The following is a 24,195-nucleotide window of genomic DNA, read 5'->3' on the forward strand; positions in this document are numbered from 1 at the left end:
CTTTGATGACTTAAAAAAAAAGTTAATAGCTTGGAATAGTGTTGTGGTTGGAGTACTCCACAGAAAAATATTTGAGTTGTGTCAATATTTTCAAACATAGTGGATTAAAATGGATCATACAGAAAAATCCATATGGCCTAGACAGAGAGGTCCAGATTAAAACAAACTTCAACGACCTTAATATTGAAATAGTTGCATCAACAGATAATACAACAATCTGCATTCTTTTCCCACAATATAAAGAAGTTCAACAAAGTGAAGCAAACAAAATAAGCACAACATAGTCCATCATTGTCATCTATACAAAACATGAATATATGTCAGTTCAGTTCCTAAACCAACAGTTTTAAGAAATCTCCTAACCACTAATAGTGCATCCACTTCCATCAAGTCCACACCTCATGATCATGAAGTAATCAGTTCCAATATCCAGAGACCCCTACCACATCTCTGATATAACATGTCTGATTATCTGTCAAATAATCCATGAAAACAATTAGTCAATGATCATCCAGGAAGAACAGGAGCAGCACAACTGAGATAGAATGCAAAACAACATATATATTTAGAGAAGGTGTTTCTAACTACGTGAAAGGTTGACTATTATATCAAAAAGAAAAAATCATTTACGTATCAAGAACAACTAATGCCGCATATAGACCATAGGCTCATAGGAAGAGGATGAATCAAATGGAGATAAAAGAAGAAAGCAGTTTCAACTTCCCAACCTCTTTACAATCACGAAAAATCAGGAAAAAACAGACCTTTTCTAAACACTATGAATGGAGAATGGAGAGGCTAACACATGAAGTTATACACTGAACACATAATACAACAATCTAGATTCATATCAATTTTGAGGGACAATCTAGATTATATTTCAATCCAACGATATTCTTTGGTCTATGCATGAACAGAGCTAGACCTTCTGAAAATCTGAAACAATGTCTCGAGGAACATACGCACACAAATCATAATGAACAGGCAAAAAAATAGATGATACATGACCCTGTAATCTATTGTTCCCCCAGAACATCAATAACTCACCTAGAAAACAGCACTGTTATCCAACCAATACGTCAAATCTTAAAGGTGAGCTTAAACTTGAAATTGCACAGTGAAACTTACTCTACTTGGATGCAGAACATGACATAATGAATTACAAGGAACTTCCAAAGCACGCAAGTCATAAGAAAAGGATACAAGGAATCAGGTTCGACAGTTTCTTCAATTCCAAAGGAATCGGAAAGTTTCATGAATTGATAATAGGATGCAACTAAAAATGTAGATATATTTAAGCATAGTTAAAGTAAGGAGTCACGAACCAGCACAGAGGACTAATCATCTATCCGAAGTAGGCTCTGTTCGTACGGAATCATGCTAAGGCTAGGGCAGGCTTGAATCATATACATGCCAGTTTCACTCTCTTGTTTATGATCAATCTTCTTCAACAAGCAAATGTCGTCGCCAGTAGGTTCTACAGCAACTGTACAGTTCTCCATAACCAAGAAATCGCTGTACGGTGTTGGATGGTGGGTGGGAGCATAAGCAAAGTTAAAGAGCTTAGTCCATGACTCAGCCACACCATATTCTCTCATCACCCAGAAATCCACACTGCAACCAACAGAGGTAATCACATAACCGCATACACAGAGGCATCCCTCACTAACCCCAACACTGCCGAGTTCTACTCCATCATGTCGACCAGGCACAAGCACCATTGTCCTGAACTCCTCACTTGCGAAATCGAAAACAACGATGTCATCCAACAAGGACCAGTGAAGTGCCTCATTGAGAAGAATCCCCCGATGAGTATAGGCTACGAAATGAGCAGGGTATTGGACTGTTTTCCAGACGTGAGCTTTGGAGGAGAACATCTTCATCTCTTCATCTACATGTATCTCTGCCTCATCATTCTCATCTCCATCAATCCAAACCGAGTATGCCAATACTCTGTAGTCGTCGGTGGCAGACAAGTAGCCAACACCATGCTCCCTGAGCACTAGACCATCCACAAACTCCGGCTTCGGCAGCTGCTTGAAGAATCCGGTTGCCGGGTTCCAGACGTAGAACTGGACAAGATCAACCGCTACAAACACCATGCCATTGCAGCAGCCGAGTAGGGTGACTCGACAACCGATCCCCGGTTGCTCGAAAGGGAAGCTCCGCTTGCTGACGTTAAACGACGGCGTATCATCCAAGTCTAGAGTGGCAAGCTGAGGGGCGTCGGTGGAGAGGAGTAGCCTGTTCGTTTTACGCCGGCGAGCTGCGTTGAATTGAGACGCGGCGAATTGGGGGTCGGAGAGTATGATGGAACGCCACCGTTTCGAAACGGAGGTGAATCTGATCAGGGATTTCACGGGTAGCCAACGAATGACATCGAGAATAATATCTTCAGATAGCTCTGTGAATTCAGCCATCATGTACTGATCTAATACCTTGAATGGATTAAGATGGAAGAAGAAGCTGGGTAATTAAGCTGGAAAAAAAGAAGAACATTTTGGGGAAGTTGTAAAGAAATTGGGGTCTGGACTGGGCTTGGAGTATAGAGTTTTGCCAGAGAAAAGCTACGTGTAAAAATGGCAGATTTGGCTTAATTATGGGCAAAGATTCGTCCCTGCGCATCCTAAAACGAAGTCGTTTCAGTGATATGTTGTTAAATGAAACTAGGAGTAGTAGTCAAGTTTTCTATAGGAATAAGGAATGCATGATCCAAGTCTATAATGGCCGCCTCTCTCTATACATAGGCGACTAAGAATCCATTGGCAATATTAGAGCAAAGAGCCTGTCATGGACAATATGCATGAGAGCGATGAAGACGCGAATGAGTTAGAGGGAGATCTCCCAGTAGATTACGATGTCGATGAGTTTGGTGAGACTTCGTCGGTACCGGAGAAAAACTACACTCTTTTAAAAGAAGAAGAAATTGCCAAACTTGAGCAAGATTATATTACAGAAGTATCCACTGTCCTTTTTGTATCTGAATCTGATGCATGCTTGCTGCTCCCTCACTTCAGTTGGAGGGTTGAGGATCTGCAGGATGAATGGTTTGCTGATGAAGATAAAGTTCGAGACAAGGCAGGCTTGTTGAAGAAACCAGTAGTCCAACATAGCGCCGGCCTAAATCTGAAAATCACTTGTGGAATATGTTTTCAGGAGTACAACATTTCATCTGGGAGTACTATCAGCGCTATTTTGACAGCCTCCTGTGGCCATCCTTATTGTCGAGCTTGCTGGGCAGGTTATATCGGCACATGTATCAATGAGGGTGGTTCTGCCTGTTTGATGCTCAGGTGTCCTGAACCAAAATGCAGCGCAGCGATCGGTCCGGATTTAATCCACAATGTGTTGGTGATGTCAGAGAATAAGGAAAAGGCCTTGTATGACAAGTACAAGCGCTACCTGCTAAGATCTTATGTCGATAATCACAGGAAGATCAAATGGTGTCCTGCTCCTAATTGCGATTACGCAGTTCAGTTTGATAGTTTGGGGGAGATGGTGTCGTACGATGTTTCTTGTGTTTGCTCTCGAAGTTATTGCTGGAATTGCACAGACGAGAATCATCGTCCCGTGGACTGCAAGACTGTTAAGAACTGGCTTTTGAAAAACCAGGATGATTCTCATAATGGCCAGTGGATAATGGCCAATACAAAGCCTTGTCCCAAGTGCAAGAGATCAATTGAAAAGAATGAGGGGTGTAATCACATGACCTGCAGGTCCCCTTGTTTTTATCAATTCTGCTGGTATTGTCTCGGGCCATACTTGTCAGGTTGCCATTGCAACAGGTTTTACAAAACTAATTCCGATCAGTCATATGAGGGGAACTGGGGCGTCGCTGAGATTGATAGAAGGGAAGCAAAGAGAGAGTTAGAGAGATATATTCATTACTATGAGCGTTGGGAAACCAATGGAAGATCGAAGAAAAAGGCTATAGAGGATTTCGAGAAGGTGAAAGCCTTGCACATTAAGGAACTTGGAACCCTGCAGAAGAATACAGTAGAACATGTATACGATTTCATTATACAAGCTTGGCAACAGATAATTGAGTGCAGGCAGGTACTGAGATGGACCTTTGTCTATGGCTATTACATGAGCGAGAAGGAAGAGCATAGTAACAAGCGGGCGTTTTTCGAGTGTTTGCAAGGTCATGCCGAGTACAGCCTCGAGCGGCTTCACGGCTGTGCTGAGAGAGAACTGCAACCTTTTCTGGTCTCTATTAGTGACATTAAGGACTCCGAGTTCAGCGACTTCAAGAAAAAGCTTACAGGGCTAACAAAGGTGACCGAAAATTACTTCAACAAGCTGGCTAGTGCGTTGGAGGAGGGACTTTCAGAGATAGAAACAAATAAAAGAATGCGCCATCCAGAGCCATCGAAAAAATCGAAAAAGAAGAAGAAAAGAAATAGATATGCACGCAGAGTTATTTAACCAGAATTCTACCGCTTCTTCCAGCAGAAAGAAACACAAGCATGAGTACCAGGACAATAGTTGGTCATGTCCGCATTGTACTTATGTAAATCCAGCAACTAACCGCAGATGTCAGATGTGTGTTCCGGCTTGGTCTTTTGATATCTGTACATATTCAAATCCAGCTTCTGCAGCCAGCTGTGAGATGTGTTCTGATGCTAGATTTCGATGATCATTATTGTGAGTGATGCACATCATCCTGTAGTCTAGTCTTCTAATTGGAATATTCCAAATTGCAATTTTGAAGGAGGTTCTAATAATGAGCAAGTTAATTAGGATTCACAACTTTATATTACAGTTCTTGATCTTCGTTAGAAAATAATGAATGAGTGGTTTTTGAGTCTTTTTCTGTTAGTTCTCCTTTCCTCCTCTTCTTTCTGATTACATGTCAACTATGAGTACTTATTCTGTTAGTTCTCCTCTTCTCATTCCTTTCCAGCTTTCCTCATAATCTGTTTTTTGCATATTATGAGCAAGCATTAAGCCGTGGACTTCAAACACAGCCCTTTATAAACACCCTCCATCTACTACTTTACTTTGTATAGTCCTGCCACTCCTGCGCCGCCGATCATCGTCAGAGCTATAATGTTCTGAAAGAAGAAGAGATTGCCAAACTTCAAGAGGATGCTATCACCGAAGACACTTCGGTACTCTCTATATCACAAGTTCACAACCAGCGGCGTGTTTCGTCTTAACTCAATACAACTGGAACGTGATCAATCTAAACGACGACTGGTTCACCGACGAAGACAGAACCCGGCAGAAGGCCGGTCTGTTGGAGAAGCCTGTCGTTCAATCTAATGCTAAACCCAGAGGATCTGCGGGATTTGTTTCGATGATTACAACTATGGATCGATGTATTACGCTGCGTGCGGCCATCCTTTCTGTGGAGACTGCTGGAGAGGTTACGTCGGCACAGCGATCAAGGATGGTGCCCCGTACGTGCTTGATGCTGAGGTGTCCCGAACCGAAGTGTAGGGCGTCGGTTTGCTCCGACTTGATCTCGGTCCTGATGTCGAAACAGTAGTTCGAGAAGTACTGGCACTACCTGTTGAAATCCTATGTCGAACAGGAGACCAAGATCAAGTGGTGTCCTGCTCCGGATTATAAGTACGCTGTTAAGTTTAATAGGTATGAGACCAAAAACTATGATGTTTCGTGTCTATGTTCGTACAGCTATTGCTGGAATTGTACGGAGGAGAGTCACCGTCCGGTGGACTGTGAGACGGTGAGGAAGTGGACGATGAAGAACAAGGACGACTCGCAAAATGCGTCGTGGATATTGTCCAACACCAAGCCGTGTCCAAAGTGCAAGAAAGCAATTCAGAAGAACGAAGGGTGTCATCATATGATTTGCAGAGCTCCTTGTAAGTATGAGTTCTGTTGGTATTGCCTTGCGAAATTCAATGACTACACAACTAGATGTTGCAATGGGTTCGATGCGTATACAGCGGGAAATCGTGGTCAGCTCAAGGAGTTGGAGCTGGAACCGGGACAGAAGAAGGTGAAGGAGTATTTAGATAGGTATCTTCATTATTTCGAGCGATGGGCAAACAATAAGTCTTCGAAGGAAAAGGCTGTCGAGTCATTGAACGAGGTGCCAAACAAGCACATTAAGGAGCTAGTTAATAGGAAACAGCAGTATCTGACTGAGCTTGAACTCAGTTTCGTCATAGAGGCATGGCAACAGATAATTGAATGTAGGCAGGTGCTGCGGTGGAGTTATGTTTATGGCTACTACATGCCTGAGGATAATAAGAAGCCCGAGCTGTTTGAAGAGATGCAAGGTCATGCAGAGTTCAGCCTCGAGAGGCTTCACAAATGCGCCTGAATTGCAACCATTTCTTGATTCTGAGGAAGAACTAAAGGATGATTTCCATAAATTTCGCGTAAAACTTGAAACATTGACCAGGGCCACTAAAGATTATTTCAAGAAGCTGGTTACAGCCCTGGAGCAAGGCCTATTGGAGATGGATGCATCGTCAGGTTCTTACTAGGTTATCTGTGTTCATACAATACAATTCACTGCTGGATAGAACAACATGACTCTCTCTGTATCACTTGCAATCTTGCTTGGCTTCTCTATAAAATATCTAATGAAAATATGATGTTCATACAATACAATTCATGTCATACTTGATATTTATTTCAGAATTAAACAACACAATCTTCTGTCTGAGATACATGAACTTTTATTAGAACTCTAAAACTGAATTACAACCGTACATCCCTAATAAAAGAATTGGAAGAGACAACTAAGAGAACCTATAGGTTTTGAGACAATCCTCTTCCCTTTCTGTGTATGTTACGATTCATGTGTTGTGTGTTTCATAATACTCGTGTGTGTGACTGTGTATATCAGTATCAGTAGTAGTACTACAAAAAGAATGGGTTATTAATAAATGAATGAATCTTTGGTTGTGCACTTGATTTTGAGGTGGGAAACTCATGCGGACTTGATTGTTGATCAGTTAGCAGTGGTAGCTGAATAATCAAGTCTTGAAAGAATCAAGATACAAGCAGAGGAAACAAGCACAGCTCCGGCAAAACACGCAAGGTCCAACGGTGTGACAAGAGGGATACTGTTAAACTTCTCCAATAGTCCCACTTGAAGTATCATCACCACTGCATGCCCAATTTTAGATTTTGCTTGCGAAACTGATTTCATATCAACCCAGGCTGGAGGTGACTGTAATTATTAACAGCAGCATAGAGTTTAGAGTCAGTTATGTATGTCAGCATATGTTAAAAAGTGGTGAGAGGTACCTACCTTCATATAGAAGAGCCCAAACAAATTTGACTCAGTGAATCGCGGTCCTTTATTATCCACCGCCTTTGATCCCATGAACATGGCATACATCCCCACCCCAAAAATAAGCATGGCTGTTCCTACTAGGAACATATCTGTAGAATCAAGGAATCAAAGTGTTATAAATGGTGTACTTGTCTTACAACTTCTTAATCTGGTATAATATGAGAGATATGTACAGAAAGCTAGAGCAGCAGTTACCTATTGCTTCAATAAGCAGGTGCACCATATGTCCTTGATCTGTTTTGTGAGACAAGGCATGAAAATACTGGAAATATGACTCTAGAACAATAAAGCAACCCTGCATTTTACACAAGGATGATGTATGTCAGTTAACTGCAGAACAAGACCTTGTTATGATTACTTGAAAGAGCAACTAAACTCGAACAAATTGGAAAGAAAATGTCTACCTCGACAAAGCACAATACTGAACCAAGTAAGGATCCTGCAACAGCAAGTAGTGTAAAGAACCGGCAGTCAATTATGCCCTGCACATTACAAGTAATGATCATAAACCATCCCATTCCAGCTAAACACAAAGTCACCACATGATAGAACCCTTTTTTACAAATGGAAAGAGATAAAGAAGCTGAGAGGATTTAGTACTCACCTTCTCAATGAACATCTGGACTTGCATCTTCATAGATTTTCGCTTGAGAGCCGTTCTTAGTAGAATGAGCATAGAACGATGCGTCTTTGTAACCAAGGTAGCCAAATGTACAACTCCCTCATTCACTTGCGGTTTTGATGTGGTAAGCGTCTCGGTCTCGGAAGAAGCCACTGAAGCCTTAACAATCGCCATCTGTTTCCGCTCATTTACAGTACCAAGTCTTTGCTCTCCACTCATCAACCCGGCGTCCTTGCTCAGATACCTAACAATTGTTGGTGGTGAAGAAGACGAAGAAGAAGAGGCAGAGGAGGAATGAATGGTCATAGGCTTAAACGTGCGCAATAATCTAGTGGTTGCCATTGTTAGCTGCCCTTTCCCTTTGAGACTAAAACGAAGTACTTGGCTTGGAGGCTTTTTATATAACATGGCGGGGGGTGGTGGCTAAAGCGAAGATTCGCAGCATATTAGGAGCATTATCTGGTTTTGTCTAGACATGAGGCTTTTCTTGTAGAGGTTGGTTTTGAGTTTGAAATGTTCCCTGAAAGTGAACGTACCAAAATCAAACCTCATGAATCTTCACAAGGTGTCCTGCTTATGGTTTTCAACCAATTTGAGCTCGAAAATTATGAACCGTGTGTTTCGGAAGGAAGTACTGTATGACTTTTCCCTCACAGCATGGAAAACACATGTCATTTACTTCATTTAATCATTTTGTTTGGAAATAGGGAAGCTCTTTGGGCTTTTGTGGATGGAAGGAACGTAGTCATGATTGGGCTTTTGGCTTTATGTGAGGCGTAGTCGTTGTTCTACTATTGCGTGGAGTAAGAGCTTTGAACTACAACATAGCTGGAGTCTAGATTCAATTTCTTTCTACTGTGAAACACAAGCCAACGGTTAACAACAAAAAGAATGCTCTGACGACTAATATATGGGTTACGTTGCAAGCTCATACCAGACAAAATGCAAGTCTCACAGTTCTACCCTCCCATGTTAGATCCAAACTACAAAAGCTCAAATGAGCCTACATTTTTTCTCTTTACCTTCTGCAGAACTTACTTTCACAAATGGAAACTCGTACATCATTCTAGAATGGCCGACAGATAGTTAACAAGGTTAGATAGACCAAAAACAAAATATGTGCGCAAAAATCAACTTCAACCTGGATCTTAGCACCAGCTACCCTAATGCTTGGTAAAGCACACCAACCGTGTTCTGTGGATTGATGTGAGGGGCAACAGTGAAGCATGTCTCCATGAATTTAACACATGAAATGCAGTTAAAGGGTGCAAATGTAACTATTCCCATCTCAAAGTAATTCAGTAATTCCTGTCCAGTAACATGCTAACATAAGACGCACACTAGCAATTTAACATACAGAACAGTATGCAATTGTAGCGGTGGAAAGGCAAAGAAAGAACACAGATCAAGGTCAAATAAGCATTGTACATGGACAAGTAAGAGACCACTCGCATACACGTTCCTAGGAATCAATCACCACTTAGATAGAAAGGAGGAACATACAAAGCCAAAATGAGCCTGAAAGTCTTGAACATAGTTAGGGCCCCTTCTGTATCACCAGGTTCATGCCCCCTACCCTAAGAGAGAATTATCTCTGCAATAACTACAATAGAAATAAGATTACCATTTTGCATAGCATCCTGACTTGACGTACTGGAAATCATATCGCCAGTATTCTCTAACTAAAACAGAAATAACAGTCGAGCGTCAAATGAAGCAATAAACCATGAAATCCCAATCACCAGCATGGTGGTAAAAGCCTATTTAATTCTATAAAAAAAATAAGTCTTGATTATGGTCACTACTTTAACACAGCACCATCAAACCAATATAGAAGAGATTCTACGGTGCATTAACACACCAAAACCATAAGGAAAATCATAATCAAAGAGTTTCAGTTGCTAACTTGATCAGATTCACAAGCAATGCATACAGTTCTAAACTCTCCGGATTAAATTAAGTAGTGGTACCGAGTAATCCCATACTATAAAGGGGGGGGAAACAACTCATAAGCATAAAGTCATAAAACTACCAAAATTGGATGCAAAACCTGTTTAAACTCAATCAACTGGAAACTTGAACAAAGAAAGTAACCAGATAAATGAAATAAACAGTAAAAGAGATCAGAGTGCTACAATGTGGCTCAAAAAGTGCTTGGGAGCTCAGCAGAGAGAATCCCTCAGTACTTAAGAGTCTTGATTCATCATCACAGACATCACTGCCACACTCTATTTCGTAACTCAGTAACATGTATGTGATAAGAAGTTAAGCACCATCCCAATTAAGACGCACCAGTACATGATCAATATTTGAGGCTTTTTACTGCAACATGAATGACCAAAAGAAACTCAACTGAACTACTTGCACATACCTAAGACTAAAAGAACCCAACTGAACTACAGAGAATCATAGACTATGAAAACATAAACTCCAGTTCAACTACAAAAGTAATCTCACAATAAGCTTCAACAATTAAAGTACAAAACTTTATTTCATGACATGATAAAACATTACCGCTAATCAATAGCCTTTGTTGCCCCGAATCCGATTCCTCATGTCAACCTGGCCTCTCTTGCAATTGAAATATGTTTCCCTAAGACCAATGCACTCGCTTGATATTGATGGGCTCTTCTCCCCGGCACATTCCCTGACCGGTCGCTTCTCAACCTTAACGCAATCACACTCACTCAGACACTTCACTAACTCATCTGCCAGCCCACTGCAAGACTTGGCCTCTTTTTTTTCGCACTTTCGCCTCCCCTGAAATTTTCAGTCCCTTAGAAATCAAATCCTCCACCGACAACTAAAAGAACATAAACCCAGATAAGTAGAGTCGAAAAGAGTCTTACTCACAAACTGGAAACTTGGGTATCGAAGAAGAGAGAGCTCCACCGATGTTTACTCAGTTTTTTTCTTTCTTTTTTCTTAATGAGAAAATTTTGTGCATACTGCATAGATAGTTCAGTAGTTTAGGGCCCAAAACAACTGCCCACCAGGCATTAGCCGCTTATCACAGTGCCATTTTCGTTCTCACCTCACATTCGTCAAGATTTTTCTCACCTTCTCTCACTTTTCACCATTCTTCTTCTAAACGCCGGCGACCTTCTCATGGCTCCGGGAGCTGTAGCTGGATTATCTGTCTGAATTCGGTGACCTTAATTATTATTGGCCTCAAGTTATATTAACTAGACGCTCACGCAACATTTCTCCTTATACTGTAGCATCATTTCTCTTGATAACAGGCTAATTAGACATTTAGACCAGACCAACAACTCAACAATTCCCCAACGACATTAGAGAATTTATCAAAACTTTGATTGTACACGATCCTAAACGAGCAAAGAAACAAAAGTTGGAATATACATGATCCCATACATATATCAGTACTTCTCTGCTACAGGTCTGGAAGGAAACAGCCTCATGAGAAATGTCACCAGAGACCACAGGCACACCAAGCAAAGGGTTCCAACAGTGACCTCCATCGCAAATAATGCACCGCTTTTCTCCAGAAGTTCTGGGGATGTAGGCAGACCGTCCATTGCATACATCAATTTCTTGATAAAGTAATCAGCTTTTGTCAACTGGTATAGTCTGTAAACCTAAGCATAGGTAAAAATATACCAGCTTAGTAAATAATTATTTCAAACATATCAAAGCCTGGCATTCACATGTAATTGTACACCTACCTCAAAGATAATAGGAATAAGAGGCCAACAAGACGATCCTCGCTTGTCAAGAACCTTCTCAAATAAAAGCTGAGCGGCACAACCAACTAGAAAGGGAGCAACAGCAACCAAGCCTGGCAAGCCAAGCACTGGCCAGGTTATGTAAACTGCAACCAGAGGTGCAACCACCTTGAAGCCCGCTGTGAAGAAAGCGGATGTCAAGTATCCTCTTAGGCCGGTAATGAGACCCCATCTCTTTGTACTGAACTGTAGGTATGGCCTCTGAACATGGTCGGTGACAAGTAAAAATGTTGCAAGTCCCACATAAAATACAGCATCTGATGCTAATGAAGTTGCGATTTCTGCATTGCAAGAGCAATAATTAGAGGGGTGTGTTACTTTCTAGTCCACTGATTCAGATATAAACATTATAAGTACTAATACAGGGAATGAAACAAAAACATTAATTGATTGAAACACTAGATATTCAAAAGAAGAACACATCACTTCTGAGCATAAACACACAATTGAAGTTGTCTGCAAAAGCTCAATCTGACTTTCATAAAGTTTTGATTATATACAACTATCAGGTGAGACCAGCTACAGAAAAACAATCTCTCATCTATTGAATGAACAGAGAAACATATAGCAATAACAACATGACATAGCTGGCAACATAAAACACCAGGTTGTATCACAAATCCACTGTACCAGTTTATAAAACCACCTTAAACTATATTTTAACTACTGGCATGTGTTTCATGTATCTCAAACCAGAAGTTGAACACAAATGGAGAGTATGCGATATCAAATGTTAATAACATTAATGTAAGAACTTAGTCCAACAAGTACCTACGAGAACCTCGTTCTGCAAGTAAGCTTCAATGGCATTGCCAATGAAGAACTGCGGGAATACAAACGAGGCAATCAACGCAACAGGGGCTAAGAACCAAAGAAACGACCCCTTCTCCTCATCAAACGGTGCCGAAAGCAAGTTCCCTTCCTCCACTGACTGGTGTGTCAACCCACAAAACGAAATCGAACCCGACTTGCCACGAAAAGGCTCTACCCCATCACTTGCCTTACTAAGTACCTCAGACTCTTTCTCTCTTGAAAACTCCAAGTTCCCATTTAGACTAGGGTTAGAAGCACACATTATAGCTCCCTTGTTCAAGCAAAGCATTGAGGACTTCTTCACAGACATGTTCAATCCTGGCACCAAATAAGCTGAAACATATTCCTCTAGTAGTTAAAACAACAAACCCAAAATTAAGATTAAACCTCTAGCTATCTGAAGACAAATGAAAATTTTACAGCTAAAACTGCAACTGAGCTGAGGAAGACTTACATTTGGAGGAAATTCTAGTACGGAGCCGCCCACCGTAAGTTGCTGTAACCTTAAACACAATAGAATTGAGGGATTAAAAATCGAGCTGAGATCGAAAAAATGAGAAACCATTTCAAAATTGAAATGTAATTAACTTACAGTTTGGGTGGGGGATAAACGGTTACTGGATGAAGTGGAATTTGAGGAGGGAATCCCAAGACAAACAGATTGGAGCTCCATTTTCTGGGATTTATTAGGGTTTAAGCAATGTGTCTCTGGTTTCTTCTTTTGTTTAAATCGGCTTAAACCCTCATTGACGAGCTGGAAATGACTTTTGGGGTTTCATGGGTTCGAGCCGAAAAGCCCAATTTAAATGGAATTTGTGCTGATCCAATCTGGGCCGGTATAACCTAGGCAAAGCACATATATGCTAGTGAGCCAGTCCATACTGTTGGAGTAAGAAGCTCCGAGCTTACTAATTTTTGTAGATTTTGAGTTTTACTTCTCTATTCTCTATGATAAAGTATATGGGAACTTTTGGAGATAGATTTATGACCCAAAAAAAGGCCTACACGTTTTGTCACTAAGCTTGAAGCTAGTATTAGTATTGGTCACTAAATTTGGAACTAGTTTTAGTATTGAAGATTAGGATGTTAAGATAATCACGTAATTCCATTTCTTATATCGTAGAATAGAGATGAACGAGAGATGTGGGTCTATATATGGCTACAAGCCAAGACTGATAGTGATTGTATATTATCCTGAAATAAAATGACTATATCAACCTCACATTGGAAAATATGCATCTTCACCTTGGAAATATATTTGTCCAACCCCACGTCCCAAGGCCTACAATCCCAGCAAAAAAAAATGTGTTACACTAAATGCATGAAATGAATTATTAGTCCACATCAAACTCTATAAGATTCAGATTTTGTGCACTCCTGGGTATACTTCCAGTTCCATTTCCCAACCGGCCAAAATTAGTCAAAGCCAAGTGAAAAACGGTAAACGAGAATCACGTGCTTTGTGCGTGCCATCTGGCCGGCAATGAAATAGGAGTGGCCGGAAGTAAGAAGCATTTTTGACCCAAAATTAGGCCTCAGCCGCTTTAGACTATCAAACAAAACGTCCCTTTAAATATCCGAGATCAACTGTCCTCCGCCCGCGTTCTGGGCTCACCTCACGACCCACGTGCTATATTCCCAGACAAGGCCCAACCTACTAACGTGTAATTTTACCTTTCAATATTATTGATTGAACTCGAAACTAAGATCATAACATGACACCTTACTGACCTTAGTCCTTCTTAATCTATTTTAAAAGGGCCCCCTATTTTAATCGCTGGGCAAGTTTATATAATTTAAGTCGTTCAACTATAATTGTTTATTAATTCTTCGATGGCTAGCTTAACTATTTAATTTGCCTATTTCGAAATTGGAACGTGGGCTGAGTCCGCTGCCATTCTAAAAAAATGCACACCTTTCACGACCTTAAATTTCATCTCTAAAAAACTTGTGGTCTTTTCCCCATGCCCTACCGTATTCCCACTCACCTTCCTCTGCTGCCATGTCCACCATGTATCTGACTATAAATAAAGCTTCCTCCGCTTCATCTTCATCATCGTCAACATTCAATAATCAACCCACCTCGTTCCTTCTTTACTTTCTTCCTCTCTTGATATTTCTCAACTCATTTCTCACTAACAAACGAGAACAACTAGTCAAAGCCACCTGCAAATGGCTGCTACTTCCTCATTAGCTTTTCCTTCTCTGCAACTACAGTTCCAAACTCCACGCAGGTCGTCTACTTCTACTCGCCGACTTTCCTTCCGTCCGATCTGCGCCTCTGTCTCGGAGAAGTCATCATCTTCATCCTCCTCCATCTCATCACAACCCGCAGACACAACCGAGCTTCCCCTGAGGAAAATCCCCGGGGACTATGGTCTCCCTTTTGTTGGTCCCCTCAAGGATCGCCAGGACTACTTCTACAACCAAGGCAGGGATGAGTTCTTCAAGTCCCGAATCCTGAAGCACCAGTCCACTGTGTTCCGAGTCAACATGCCACCTGGTCCCTTCATCACCACCAAATCCCAGGTCATCGTTTTGCTCGATGGCAAGAGCTTCCCTGTCCTCTTTGACACTTCCAAGGTCGAAAAGAAAGACGTCTTCACCGGCACCTACATGCCCTCATTGGAGCTCACTGGCGGTTATAGAATACTCTCATACCTCGACCCCTCGGAGCCGAAGCACGACAAGCTCAAGCGTTTAATGTTCTATCTCCTAAAGTCTGGTATTAAGTCTGTGATTCCTGAGTTCCACTCATGCTACTCCGAGTTTTTCGAAACTCTGGAAACCAAGCTCGCGGATAAAGGTAGAGCCAGCTTTAACGAGGCCAACGATCAAGCAGCTTTCAATTTCTTGGCTCGATCATTGTACGGAGCTAATCCGGCAGAGACTCAACTCGGCACCGACGGTCCAAAATTGGTTCAGAAATGGGTTTTGTTCCAACTGAGTCCAATTCTATCTCTTGGTCTACCAAAGTTCATTGAAGATCCTGTGTTTCACACCTTCCCTCTTCCACCATTTCTGGTCAAGAAAGACTACCAGAGACTGTACGACTTCTTCTACCAGTCATCCGGTCACGTGCTCGACGAGGCTGAGAGGCTGGGAGTCTCCAGAGACGAAGCGTGTCACAATCTGCTATTCGCCACGTGTTTCAACTCATTCGGAGGCATGAAGCTCTTCTTTCCAAGCATGCTCAAGTGGATCGGCCGTTCCGGAGCTAAACTGCACAGTGAACTAGCACAGGAGATCCGCTCTGCCGTCAGATCCAACGGCGGGAAGATCACCATGTCTGCATTGGAGCAAATGCCGCTGATGAAGTCTGTGGTTTACGAAGCTTTCAGGATCGAGCCACCGGTTCCTCTACAGTACGGTAGGGCAAAGACTGACCTAGTTATTGAGAGCCACGATGCGGCGTTTAAGGTTAAGGAAGGCGAGCTCTTATTCGGGTTCCAACCGTTTGCTACCAAGGACCCCAAAATCTTCAAAAACGCGGCGGAGTTTGTGCCGGACCGGTTTGTCGGTGAGGAAGGGGAGAAGTTGTTACAATATGTGCTCTGGTCTAACGGTCCGGAGACGGAGGCCCCGACCGTCGGAAACAAACAGTGCGCCGGAAAAGACTTCGTCATGCTGGCATCGAGGCTGTTGGTGGTGGAGTTCTTTCTCCGATATGATTCGTTCGAGATTGAAGTTGCTGCTTCGCCTTTAGGAGCTGCCATTACTATGACCTCGCTGAAAAGAGCTAGCTTTTGAAGTTTGGGATTAAAAACAAATTTGTTTATAACTAGTAGCCGTTTGTAAATCTTTTTTTCTAAGGATTTAGGTTTGGGAGGTGATAACTATCCTAGCTAGGTATATAAAGTGTTTTTTGTTGTGTGGGACTTTTTGCATACTGGTCCTGCAACACATTTAACTTCGTATCCACAGGTGTATGAATATGAATATGAAAGTTCAGGGCATGTGAGAATTGTGAGTGCTTTTGTTTTGCTTATAGTGGGTCTAAATTGAAAGTGAGATACTGATGCAGGTTGTTCCATTCTGAATCAGACACACATGTTTATATCTGTACAGGTTCTTTTAAAATGAACTTGCAGATTCTTCCCTTTAGATTTATCACAAAAGCTCATAATACAATACATAAGGCAGTGATTCATTTCACCATTGAAGAATTTTATTTATCTTACGCGAAAGCATTGGTTGAACTTCTATAAATGCTCATTTATAAGATCAAATCGAACGCTACCAATAATCTGAATATGAGATCCGATATGTAGGGGAAGGGGAAGGTGGAGTTCAGGGGAGGTTGTTTGCTGGTGCCAGGATGCTTTGCTAAAATAGGTGATAAATGGGATGACACAGACGCATCACAGAAAGGACTGTCGCCCAGAGGCAATTAATATTTCAGATTCCTTTGATACTGATGTGTGTGACAATATACCACAATATACCATATCATGGGATTGATTGTTAACTCCACATTATGTATATATTGAAGTAACTTTGATCTCTACGTTATATGCTAGATTCCTGTTAGAAAGTATTAATCGAACAAATTTTGATCTTCACTATATATTTAGAAATTTGTACGCACTATATATTTAGCTAGTAACAGTAGTTACTCTATGAAAAAGGGTTTAACAGTTTTTATTTTTTTTGTAAGTTCTACTATCCATGTGATTTGTCGTATGCATTAACGTATAGGCGTGTACGGTTCTTATTGTATGCGATAAAAGTTTATCTTATTCTGATTATATATAAGAACAGATGCAATGTAGATAAATATAACACTATAATTTCCCATGCAAAACATATTTTATAGTTTTCAATTTCCACCACTGTGATAGCTTGGTGTGGAATGTACTGCACATACTCCATATTATTGATTACGGGAAGTAAAATCATCACTCCCTGCTTTGTAATGCATGCTCCATAATTCCTCATGGATCAAAATTATCATTGCCAATGAAGAGTTGGCAATAATGAGAGGGGCACTTGATTCCACTCAAGCTCGAGCCTCAATGTTCACAAAAGTTGCTTATTAGTAGGTTATTGAGAATTGAGGTCCTATACAATTCATATTACGCTAGCAAGAGTTTTAATTACTAGAGAGTATGTGTTAAGACTGTCACCATGAGGCCCGAATGACCAATACATGCAGGCTTTTAAGGTTTAAAACCGATAGGCTTTCTCATCTCGCTAGTTATGGAAATGTTGATGATTTTTTTATTAACAGAGACACCTGTTATTATTCGGGATGTTCTCCACGAAGATAATTGGAGTGTTTCTAGAATTTCGGTAATATGTCCCTTATTTATGTTTTATTCTTTCTAACAATAATAATACTAATAATACTACGGACCAGCTAAGACCGGTGCCTCAGGCTATTTTATTAAAAAAAAACCTATGGCCACTACTTTCACATGGAAATTGTGTTGAGTTAGATGTTCGTTGTTGATCACCTAGTCATCTGTTGAGCACCAGGTGGCGATAAACAGCCGTCTGATCTGGCCAAATAGTGGCCAAACAGTCAGATCAGACGGTTGTTGAGCGCCTTAGATGTTAATTGGATACATGCGGAGCACAAGCGTTTCATAATGTTCATTGGTTGACGGGCTGCTCTCCCCAATCCAAGTACCCTTGGTCCAAAAAAATCTAAATTCTACATAACCTGAGGGGGAAAAGACAACTTCAATGGCCAGAAATGAAACATGGAGGTGGTTTGTAAATTAGGACTCCACTTTGATTTGATTCCATGAACAAGTAAATGCCTAACCAAGAAAAATGACGTCCAGAATTTTTTGTTGGTGTGAACCCAAAGCTAGAATGTGGTTTGACCGTAGTGAGCTCATGGAAGTCTTTTTTCTTTATTGCCGGAATGTATTTCCTTCTCTTGGTCACAATATTTTGATGTAAAAATTGGGTGTTCTAGCATGTGCAGAATATACATAATCGCATTGATGCATTATTATCGGACTTGTTCAACTTGTTCTGTTCATAAACTTGTTCTAAACTTTAAATTTAATCTGAATACAAACAGTGGGAAGCTGGGATGTAGTGTATAATACATTCAGGACTAAACAGAATATAGGTCAACTGGTGTTTTATATACCCACCTTCCAAATAAAGTTTTCATTCTGGGATTTCTGGCAAAACTGGTATGTATTAATGCAAGAAGATATGAAAAATCCTAGACAAACAGCTTCTTAATGTATCAATATGTACAGTAAGGTCAGAGCTTTCCTCTCAATACAAATACTAAACAGCCTACAGGTTCTTATTCCATGTCTAACAATCACGAAATAGAAACAATAAGCATCCGAAACTAATCAACTTGATAATGACATGAACCTAAGCAATATAAGAAAATTTACCTCAGATTGCATTTCTTAACAAACTATTTGATGAAGGTGATGAGCTGTGTTCACTTAACCATGAGTCTTGTACAGACACTGGTGAATTGTCCTTCAACTTTTCAATTGAATCGAAGCTACTACTAGCAGCATCGGTACTAGTCTGCATCACAATGACACTGCTGATAAGGAGTTTGGGACTTAATTACTAGTGTTTAGAGGTTTCTCACTAACACTAGACGTAGAACCAAAAGAGGATTCCACTGATGAAGCTGTGCAAGTGTTTTCTCCTGATGGTGACCATCTACTTAGCTTGATTTCTTCTAACTCAGCTTTCACTTCCATCATTGAAGGTCGCGCGTCTCTATGAAATGCCAGACATCTGAATGCTACTTCTGCTACTTTATGAATTGAAAAAGCAGTCCAGTCATCCATAAAGGGTTGCATAGAGGGATCTATGATCTCATTTAAACACCCTTTTCCAATCCTATCGGTGGCTAAAGCAGCTAAGTTCACTTCATTCTGTGGCCGCGAAAAGTCCACGGCCTTCAATCCTGATATAATCTCAACAAGCACTACACCAAAGCTATAGACATCACTCTTATCTGAAAGATGGAAGTTCTGATGGTATTGAGGATCTAGATAACCAGGAGTCCCTTGCGGTGCTGTTGAAATGTGGGAAGATTCGGTCATGCCAAGCCTTGAAAGACCAAAATCTGCCACTTTGGACTTGAAGTTACAATCCAAAAGAATGTTACTCGACTTTATATCTCTGTGATATATTGGGGGCTTTATTGCAGAGTGGAGATGAGCTATTGCTTCAGCAGTTTCGGTAGCAATGGTAAGACGTATAGGCCAAGAAAGTCCATCACCTCTCTCCCTTTGTAAATGTTGACATAATGTTCCATTGGCCATGAATTCATACACAAGTATCTGCTGACCACGTTCAATGGAGCATCCCAATAGGCGAACAAGATTGGGGTGCCTTACGGATGAAATGAGTCTGATCTCATTCATAACTTGCTCTATGGTATCATCTCTATTCTTGATCTTTTTTATGGCAACCCATTCATCTGCATTTAGTTTCCCTGCAAAGACAGTACCAAAGGCCCCCATCCCCAGCCTTTGTTTTTCTGAGAAGCCATTTGTGGCTTTCTCAATTACTTTATAGGGATAGATGGGGATGTTGCAGTTGCCTGTAGCTTCGGATAGAAGCCTCTTTGTGCAATGTCTGGCTTTCAATTTGGATTGCCGCCGAATGAAACAGCACAACAGACCTAGACTGACCATTAGAAAAGCTCCAAATAGAACCCCTGAAAAGGACTTTACCAGGTTAACAAGGAGTACGCACTTGTTGTGAAAGGTCATATTCTCATCATTAAATATAGCTGCTATTACCTCCGATCAGAACGATGATCCTGGCCTTTCCTCCACATTGGCCGGACAAGAATTTTGCGGGGTTGCAGTCATCTGAAACTGATTATGACAAAACCAATTAATTAAATATGATATAAGAATAAGAAATCCGTTAATAGATACAAATGTAATGTACGTTAATTAATACTATAGAAAACGTAGGCGTTCTACATATATGTATCTGTCAAAACAATGATTTTTCAGCTGTGACAATTAATAAAATAAACTTCAAAAAATGATCAAAATACTACTATGTATGAACATATAGTTATAAATCTAATTCATTGACTAACCGATGTAAAGATACCACACGATCGAGGTTTTGGTCCAATACTATAAAAATTGCTTATTTATCGTATGAGATTGAAGCTATGGATGATAATTTCATAACAAGTCTATGTATCGTATTGAGATTACGACAGAATAAAATAGGGTGTTTTTCTTTTTGTTCATATCAATAATGTGTTAGTATATTTTTCTTGAATTAATTTGTAAGATATAGTGATTACTTGCGTATACATGCATGATCGTACGTATCAAACAAGAATCATACATAAGGAGTACATCTACTTGTATAACAAATGCTCCCTAATTTGAGAACTCAAGATTTGCATGACTGATTAGTGACCACGTTTCCCGTGTTTGAACATCTCACTAATGTTCATTCCAATTCTTTCAATTTTAGGTCGGACAGAGGGACAATCATACATGCCTACACGACGACTGCGACCAAGAGAAACAACCAAATGCCTACGTAACTGGTCACTAATATCAACCCGGCGGAGTCTGATAGGATCTTTTCACCTTTCCCTATCCTCATCCAGGTGTACAAACAAACAAGAGAAAGAGAGCAAATTTCCTCGCCTTCAAAATGATTAAAGAACTGTTTCCCTTCTTTGGGCTAATTAAATAAGTGGTTGACCCACAAATTTAGCGGCCACATCATGCTGCTCAATCACGAGTGCATGTTATCGGGCCCCGTATATGGGCCCAGGACATCACATTTGCTCTGAAAATAGGGGTATTTATGTCAATTGAAGTCCTTGACGGCCTTCTAGATTGAGTTCCAAAATAACTAGGACAAAAGTGAATAAAATAGAAGATTGTTTGTTATGGTTGCATGTTTCTTTTAATCCTAGCCTACCTAATTATACCCCGTTGAAAGCTAAGTAATTGGAATCTTGGCCTGTGATCCCATAAGGATTAACTAGTTAAAGATTAGTGACATGTTTGGTCCCCAAAACCCCTTGTAAATGTAGTAGCTAAGATTTTTTTTGGAAATGTAGTAGCTAAGATTGTATTGCATAATAAGCGCCAAAAGGTTGAGTTGAGAATTAGCCAGATGATATAGTACCCAGCTGAGCTAGCTAAGAGACTACCCAATTGATTTACTTATATTCAAAAATTAAAAGAAAAAGTTATCAGTATGCATAAGATTGTGAACTTTGCAGAATGGATGAGTTTATCATGCAAATGCTGTTAACTGCTAACTTATATATATGTGAATCATCTGTGTACCAACATGTCATGGTTATGGAGTGCAAGATTAGGGGGTGAGATATAGTTGACAAACAACCAAAACAAGGTAACATTAGGAACTAATTAAGGTTGTAATTATATATAAAGTAATTAATTAATAGTATTAACCAGGATAATTAACTGACCTTTCCGGCAGCCAAAGCCAGCCTGAAAACCATCTCCGGTGAAACCCTCTGTGCAATTGCACCTGTGTCCGTGGCTACCATTCGGCGTCAAAAACGAAATACAGTTGGCGTGTTTATCACAATTGCAACTTGATCCCGGCAGCCACCACGCCAATTCCGCCACTTCAACTTCTAAAGTCACCGAGGGCACCGGCGTATTATTCATAATCACTGCCGATATGGAGGAGAGCAAGTACTGGCAGCCATTCTTCACGACGCTCTCGTATTTCAAAAACGTAGCATTCTTTTTGCCCTCCGCATAGCAACTGAGGCTTGTGTTTTTACTGCAATCCTGTGGAGCCTGGAACCTGGCCTCGACATTAATACTAGGAATCATGCAACTGCTTGAGGCCGACTGCTCGACCGTGCAGTTTCGTAAAAGAATCGCATTATGGGCCGTCGGCGCGTGATGGTTGCTGTAGAGTTGGCGGAGGGTTTGCAAGGGGCGGTCGCATCGGCTTTGTAGGTTGATTCTTATGCTATCACGGTTTATGTACTGGACGGGGAATTCTCCGATGAATATTCCGGCTTTGGTACAGTTGAGTGGGATTTCACAGTCGGCTGAACATCCGAATGGATATGGCAAGCGATTGCCTCCGGAGAAGTTCGGACATGATCGATTGCAAGATTGAGTAGAAGCATAGGTTTTCACGATGAGCGGAAAAATTGCTAGGAGGCCGACGATTAGATTATCTCTGATATTCATGGAAGAAGTTTCTTATGGGGTTGGAGTAGTGTGTGAGAGATTGGATGAGTGAAGCTCATATGAAACCGATTGCAATCAGATCAACAATAATGAATAATGATGGTGTTTTGATGAGATAGAGTTTCTTCCTTGCACACTTCGAGTCAATGTTTTTCCTGCTGAAGAAAAATGCGGTTTATTTTCTATTTGTTTACGACGAAATGACAAAATACTTTGAACTTTAAATTGGCTGAAGACCACGGGGGAGGAATAGAGATGATTATTTTAGCTTAACGAAGACCAACTTATAGAGTTAATGATCAGCTTTGTAAAGTGGAACATGATTACTGCCTTAACTAATTGTCGTACGTAGATAACTAGATATGGCAAAATCCGCATCTGTTACTAATATACGGCCTCGGTGTATATTTGTACAAATGAAGAACACATTGACTGAAATTATATGCTCCTGTATAAATTCAAGTCGATTTAATTTAATGATTTGAAATATATTTTATATTTTGTCGAAACCGAAGGATATTGTTAATTAGCAGTCATACCAAACAAAGAAAAAGTATGCAATATTGTCTACAGATTTCAAGCAGCGTCTTATCTCGCAACTCGTTGATCCTGTAAAATGCTTCTTCCTAGAACAAGATCTACGGTCGTTTGTTAGAAGTCAAAACCTCACTTCCGGTCACATTACGAAATTGTGAGAAGCTTCATAACGCATGTGTACACGTTATAGAAATCATTGTTTATTTAATGAGGTATCGGTATCGAACACGGGTCTTCAACAGTCATTCAATAGACAATAGAAATAAGGAGCAACAAATTTACATAAAAAGTCAAATTCATGCCACAATTATATTGACTTTTAATCATAAAACATAAGCTATCTAGCAACGATTACAATACTCATATATATAGAATTTACAATACTAAGAACATAAGTAGACTAACTCTAATATGGAAAGCAATTATAAGTAAATCTTACATATTTATAATATATTCCCTAAGAATTGTAAAAAAAAATAATGAAATATTAAGGATTGTAAATCTATAATTAAATAGCTAAATAATAACTTGATGTTGCCCCATAAATGCTCATGCATCAGACTCTCTTGGTTGGAAAGAATTCGTCATCGAATTTGAATCATTGATGCCTTCCATTTCAGATCCTTTGGTGAACACTCATCTTGCACTTGAATTCTTCCTTTCCAAAAAAATAGATATTTGGAATAAATGCTTAATCTTGATTCCATAAAGCTTCTCTTCAACACTAATTTGGCCAACCCAAATTGTTTTTCACCATCCTTGATTCGTTTGAAAAGATTAACCACATCTTTAGGAATTGGCCTTATGAGTGTATCAATTCCAACAAGTCAATAAACCCATCTTCAATATCTTGCCACAATATTGACTTGATCACGCCTTTATTTTTCTCTTCTCTTACCATATTTGAGACAACATTCACTTGAAGGAATCTGGCCCATTTGATTGTTCATTACTCACCCAAAAGTCCTCTATTCCATCTGAGTTCGGGTGCTCTTCTCCATCACGTAATTCATCTTCTTCATA

General features: G+C 40.3%; 7 protein-coding genes and 1 pseudogene across 7 annotated transcripts; 3 read left to right on the forward strand and 5 right to left on the reverse strand.

The window, feature by feature from the left end:
* Positions 1-246: 246 nt before the first annotated feature.
* Positions 247-2,544, reverse strand: LOC126784632 (F-box protein CPR1-like). The gene is made up of 2 exons (XM_050510110.1): positions 1,326-2,544; positions 247-472 (listed from the first exon to the last, which is right to left on the reverse strand). The coding sequence occupies exon 1, from the start codon at positions 2,421-2,423 to the stop codon at positions 1,338-1,340; it is 1,086 nt and encodes a 361-aa protein (XP_050366067.1). The 5' UTR covers positions 2,424-2,544; the 3' UTR covers positions 247-472; positions 1,326-1,337.
* A 246-nt stretch (positions 2,545-2,790) lies between these two features.
* Positions 2,791-4,428, forward strand: LOC126784356 (probable E3 ubiquitin-protein ligase ARI10). The gene has a single exon (XM_050509817.1). It carries the CDS (start codon positions 2,791-2,793, stop codon positions 4,426-4,428), a length of 1,638 nt encoding a protein of 545 aa, XP_050365774.1.
* A 433-nt stretch (positions 4,429-4,861) lies between these two features.
* On the forward strand, positions 4,862-6,600 carry LOC126784357 (probable E3 ubiquitin-protein ligase ARI8). Its single transcript, XM_050509819.1, is given in 6 exon segments — positions 4,862-4,876; positions 5,013-5,126; positions 5,129-5,273; positions 5,276-5,403; positions 5,405-6,294; positions 6,296-6,600. Coding segments are annotated over 6 exon segments (1,461 nt in total). The 3' UTR covers positions 6,465-6,600.
* Positions 6,601-6,677: 77 nt separating this feature from the next.
* LOC126783343 (uncharacterized) lies at positions 6,678-8,369 on the reverse strand. Its single transcript, XM_050508796.1, has 5 exons — positions 7,887-8,369; positions 7,687-7,764; positions 7,478-7,577; positions 7,238-7,371; positions 6,678-7,156 (listed from the first exon to the last, which is right to left on the reverse strand). Exons 1-5 carry the CDS (start codon positions 8,310-8,312, stop codon positions 6,935-6,937), a joined length of 960 nt encoding a protein of 319 aa, XP_050364753.1. The 5' UTR covers positions 8,313-8,369; the 3' UTR covers positions 6,678-6,934.
* Positions 8,370-10,021: 1,652 nt separating this feature from the next.
* LOC126784358 (uncharacterized) lies at positions 10,022-11,014 on the reverse strand. Its single transcript, XM_050509820.1, has 2 exons — positions 10,982-11,014; positions 10,022-10,664 (listed from the first exon to the last, which is right to left on the reverse strand). Exons 1-2 carry the CDS (start codon positions 11,012-11,014, stop codon positions 10,425-10,427), a joined length of 273 nt encoding a protein of 90 aa, XP_050365777.1. The 3' UTR covers positions 10,022-10,424.
* Positions 11,015-11,177: 163 nt separating this feature from the next.
* Positions 11,178-13,187, reverse strand: LOC126784464 (uncharacterized). The gene is made up of 5 exons (XM_050509924.1): positions 13,056-13,187; positions 12,918-12,966; positions 12,422-12,796; positions 11,591-11,931; positions 11,178-11,503 (listed from the first exon to the last, which is right to left on the reverse strand). The coding sequence occupies exons 1-5, from the start codon at positions 13,134-13,136 to the stop codon at positions 11,285-11,287; spliced, it is 1,065 nt and encodes a 354-aa protein (XP_050365881.1). The 5' UTR covers positions 13,137-13,187; the 3' UTR covers positions 11,178-11,284.
* Positions 13,188-14,514: 1,327 nt separating this feature from the next.
* On the forward strand, positions 14,515-16,451 carry LOC126782373 (allene oxide synthase 1, chloroplastic). The gene has a single exon (XM_050507601.1). The coding sequence runs from the start codon at positions 14,636-14,638 to the stop codon at positions 16,211-16,213; it is 1,578 nt and encodes a 525-aa protein (XP_050363558.1). The 5' UTR covers positions 14,515-14,635; the 3' UTR covers positions 16,214-16,451.
* A 2,171-nt stretch (positions 16,452-18,622) lies between these two features.
* Positions 18,623-22,818, reverse strand: LOC126784989 (wall-associated receptor kinase-like 14; annotated as a pseudogene).
* Positions 22,819-24,195: the final 1,377 nt, after the last annotated feature.

Source organism: Argentina anserina, chromosome 2, assembly GCF_933775445.1.
Source record: "Argentina anserina chromosome 2, drPotAnse1.1, whole genome shotgun sequence".
NCBI classification, from domain to species: Eukaryota; Viridiplantae; Streptophyta; class Magnoliopsida; order Rosales; family Rosaceae; genus Argentina; species Argentina anserina.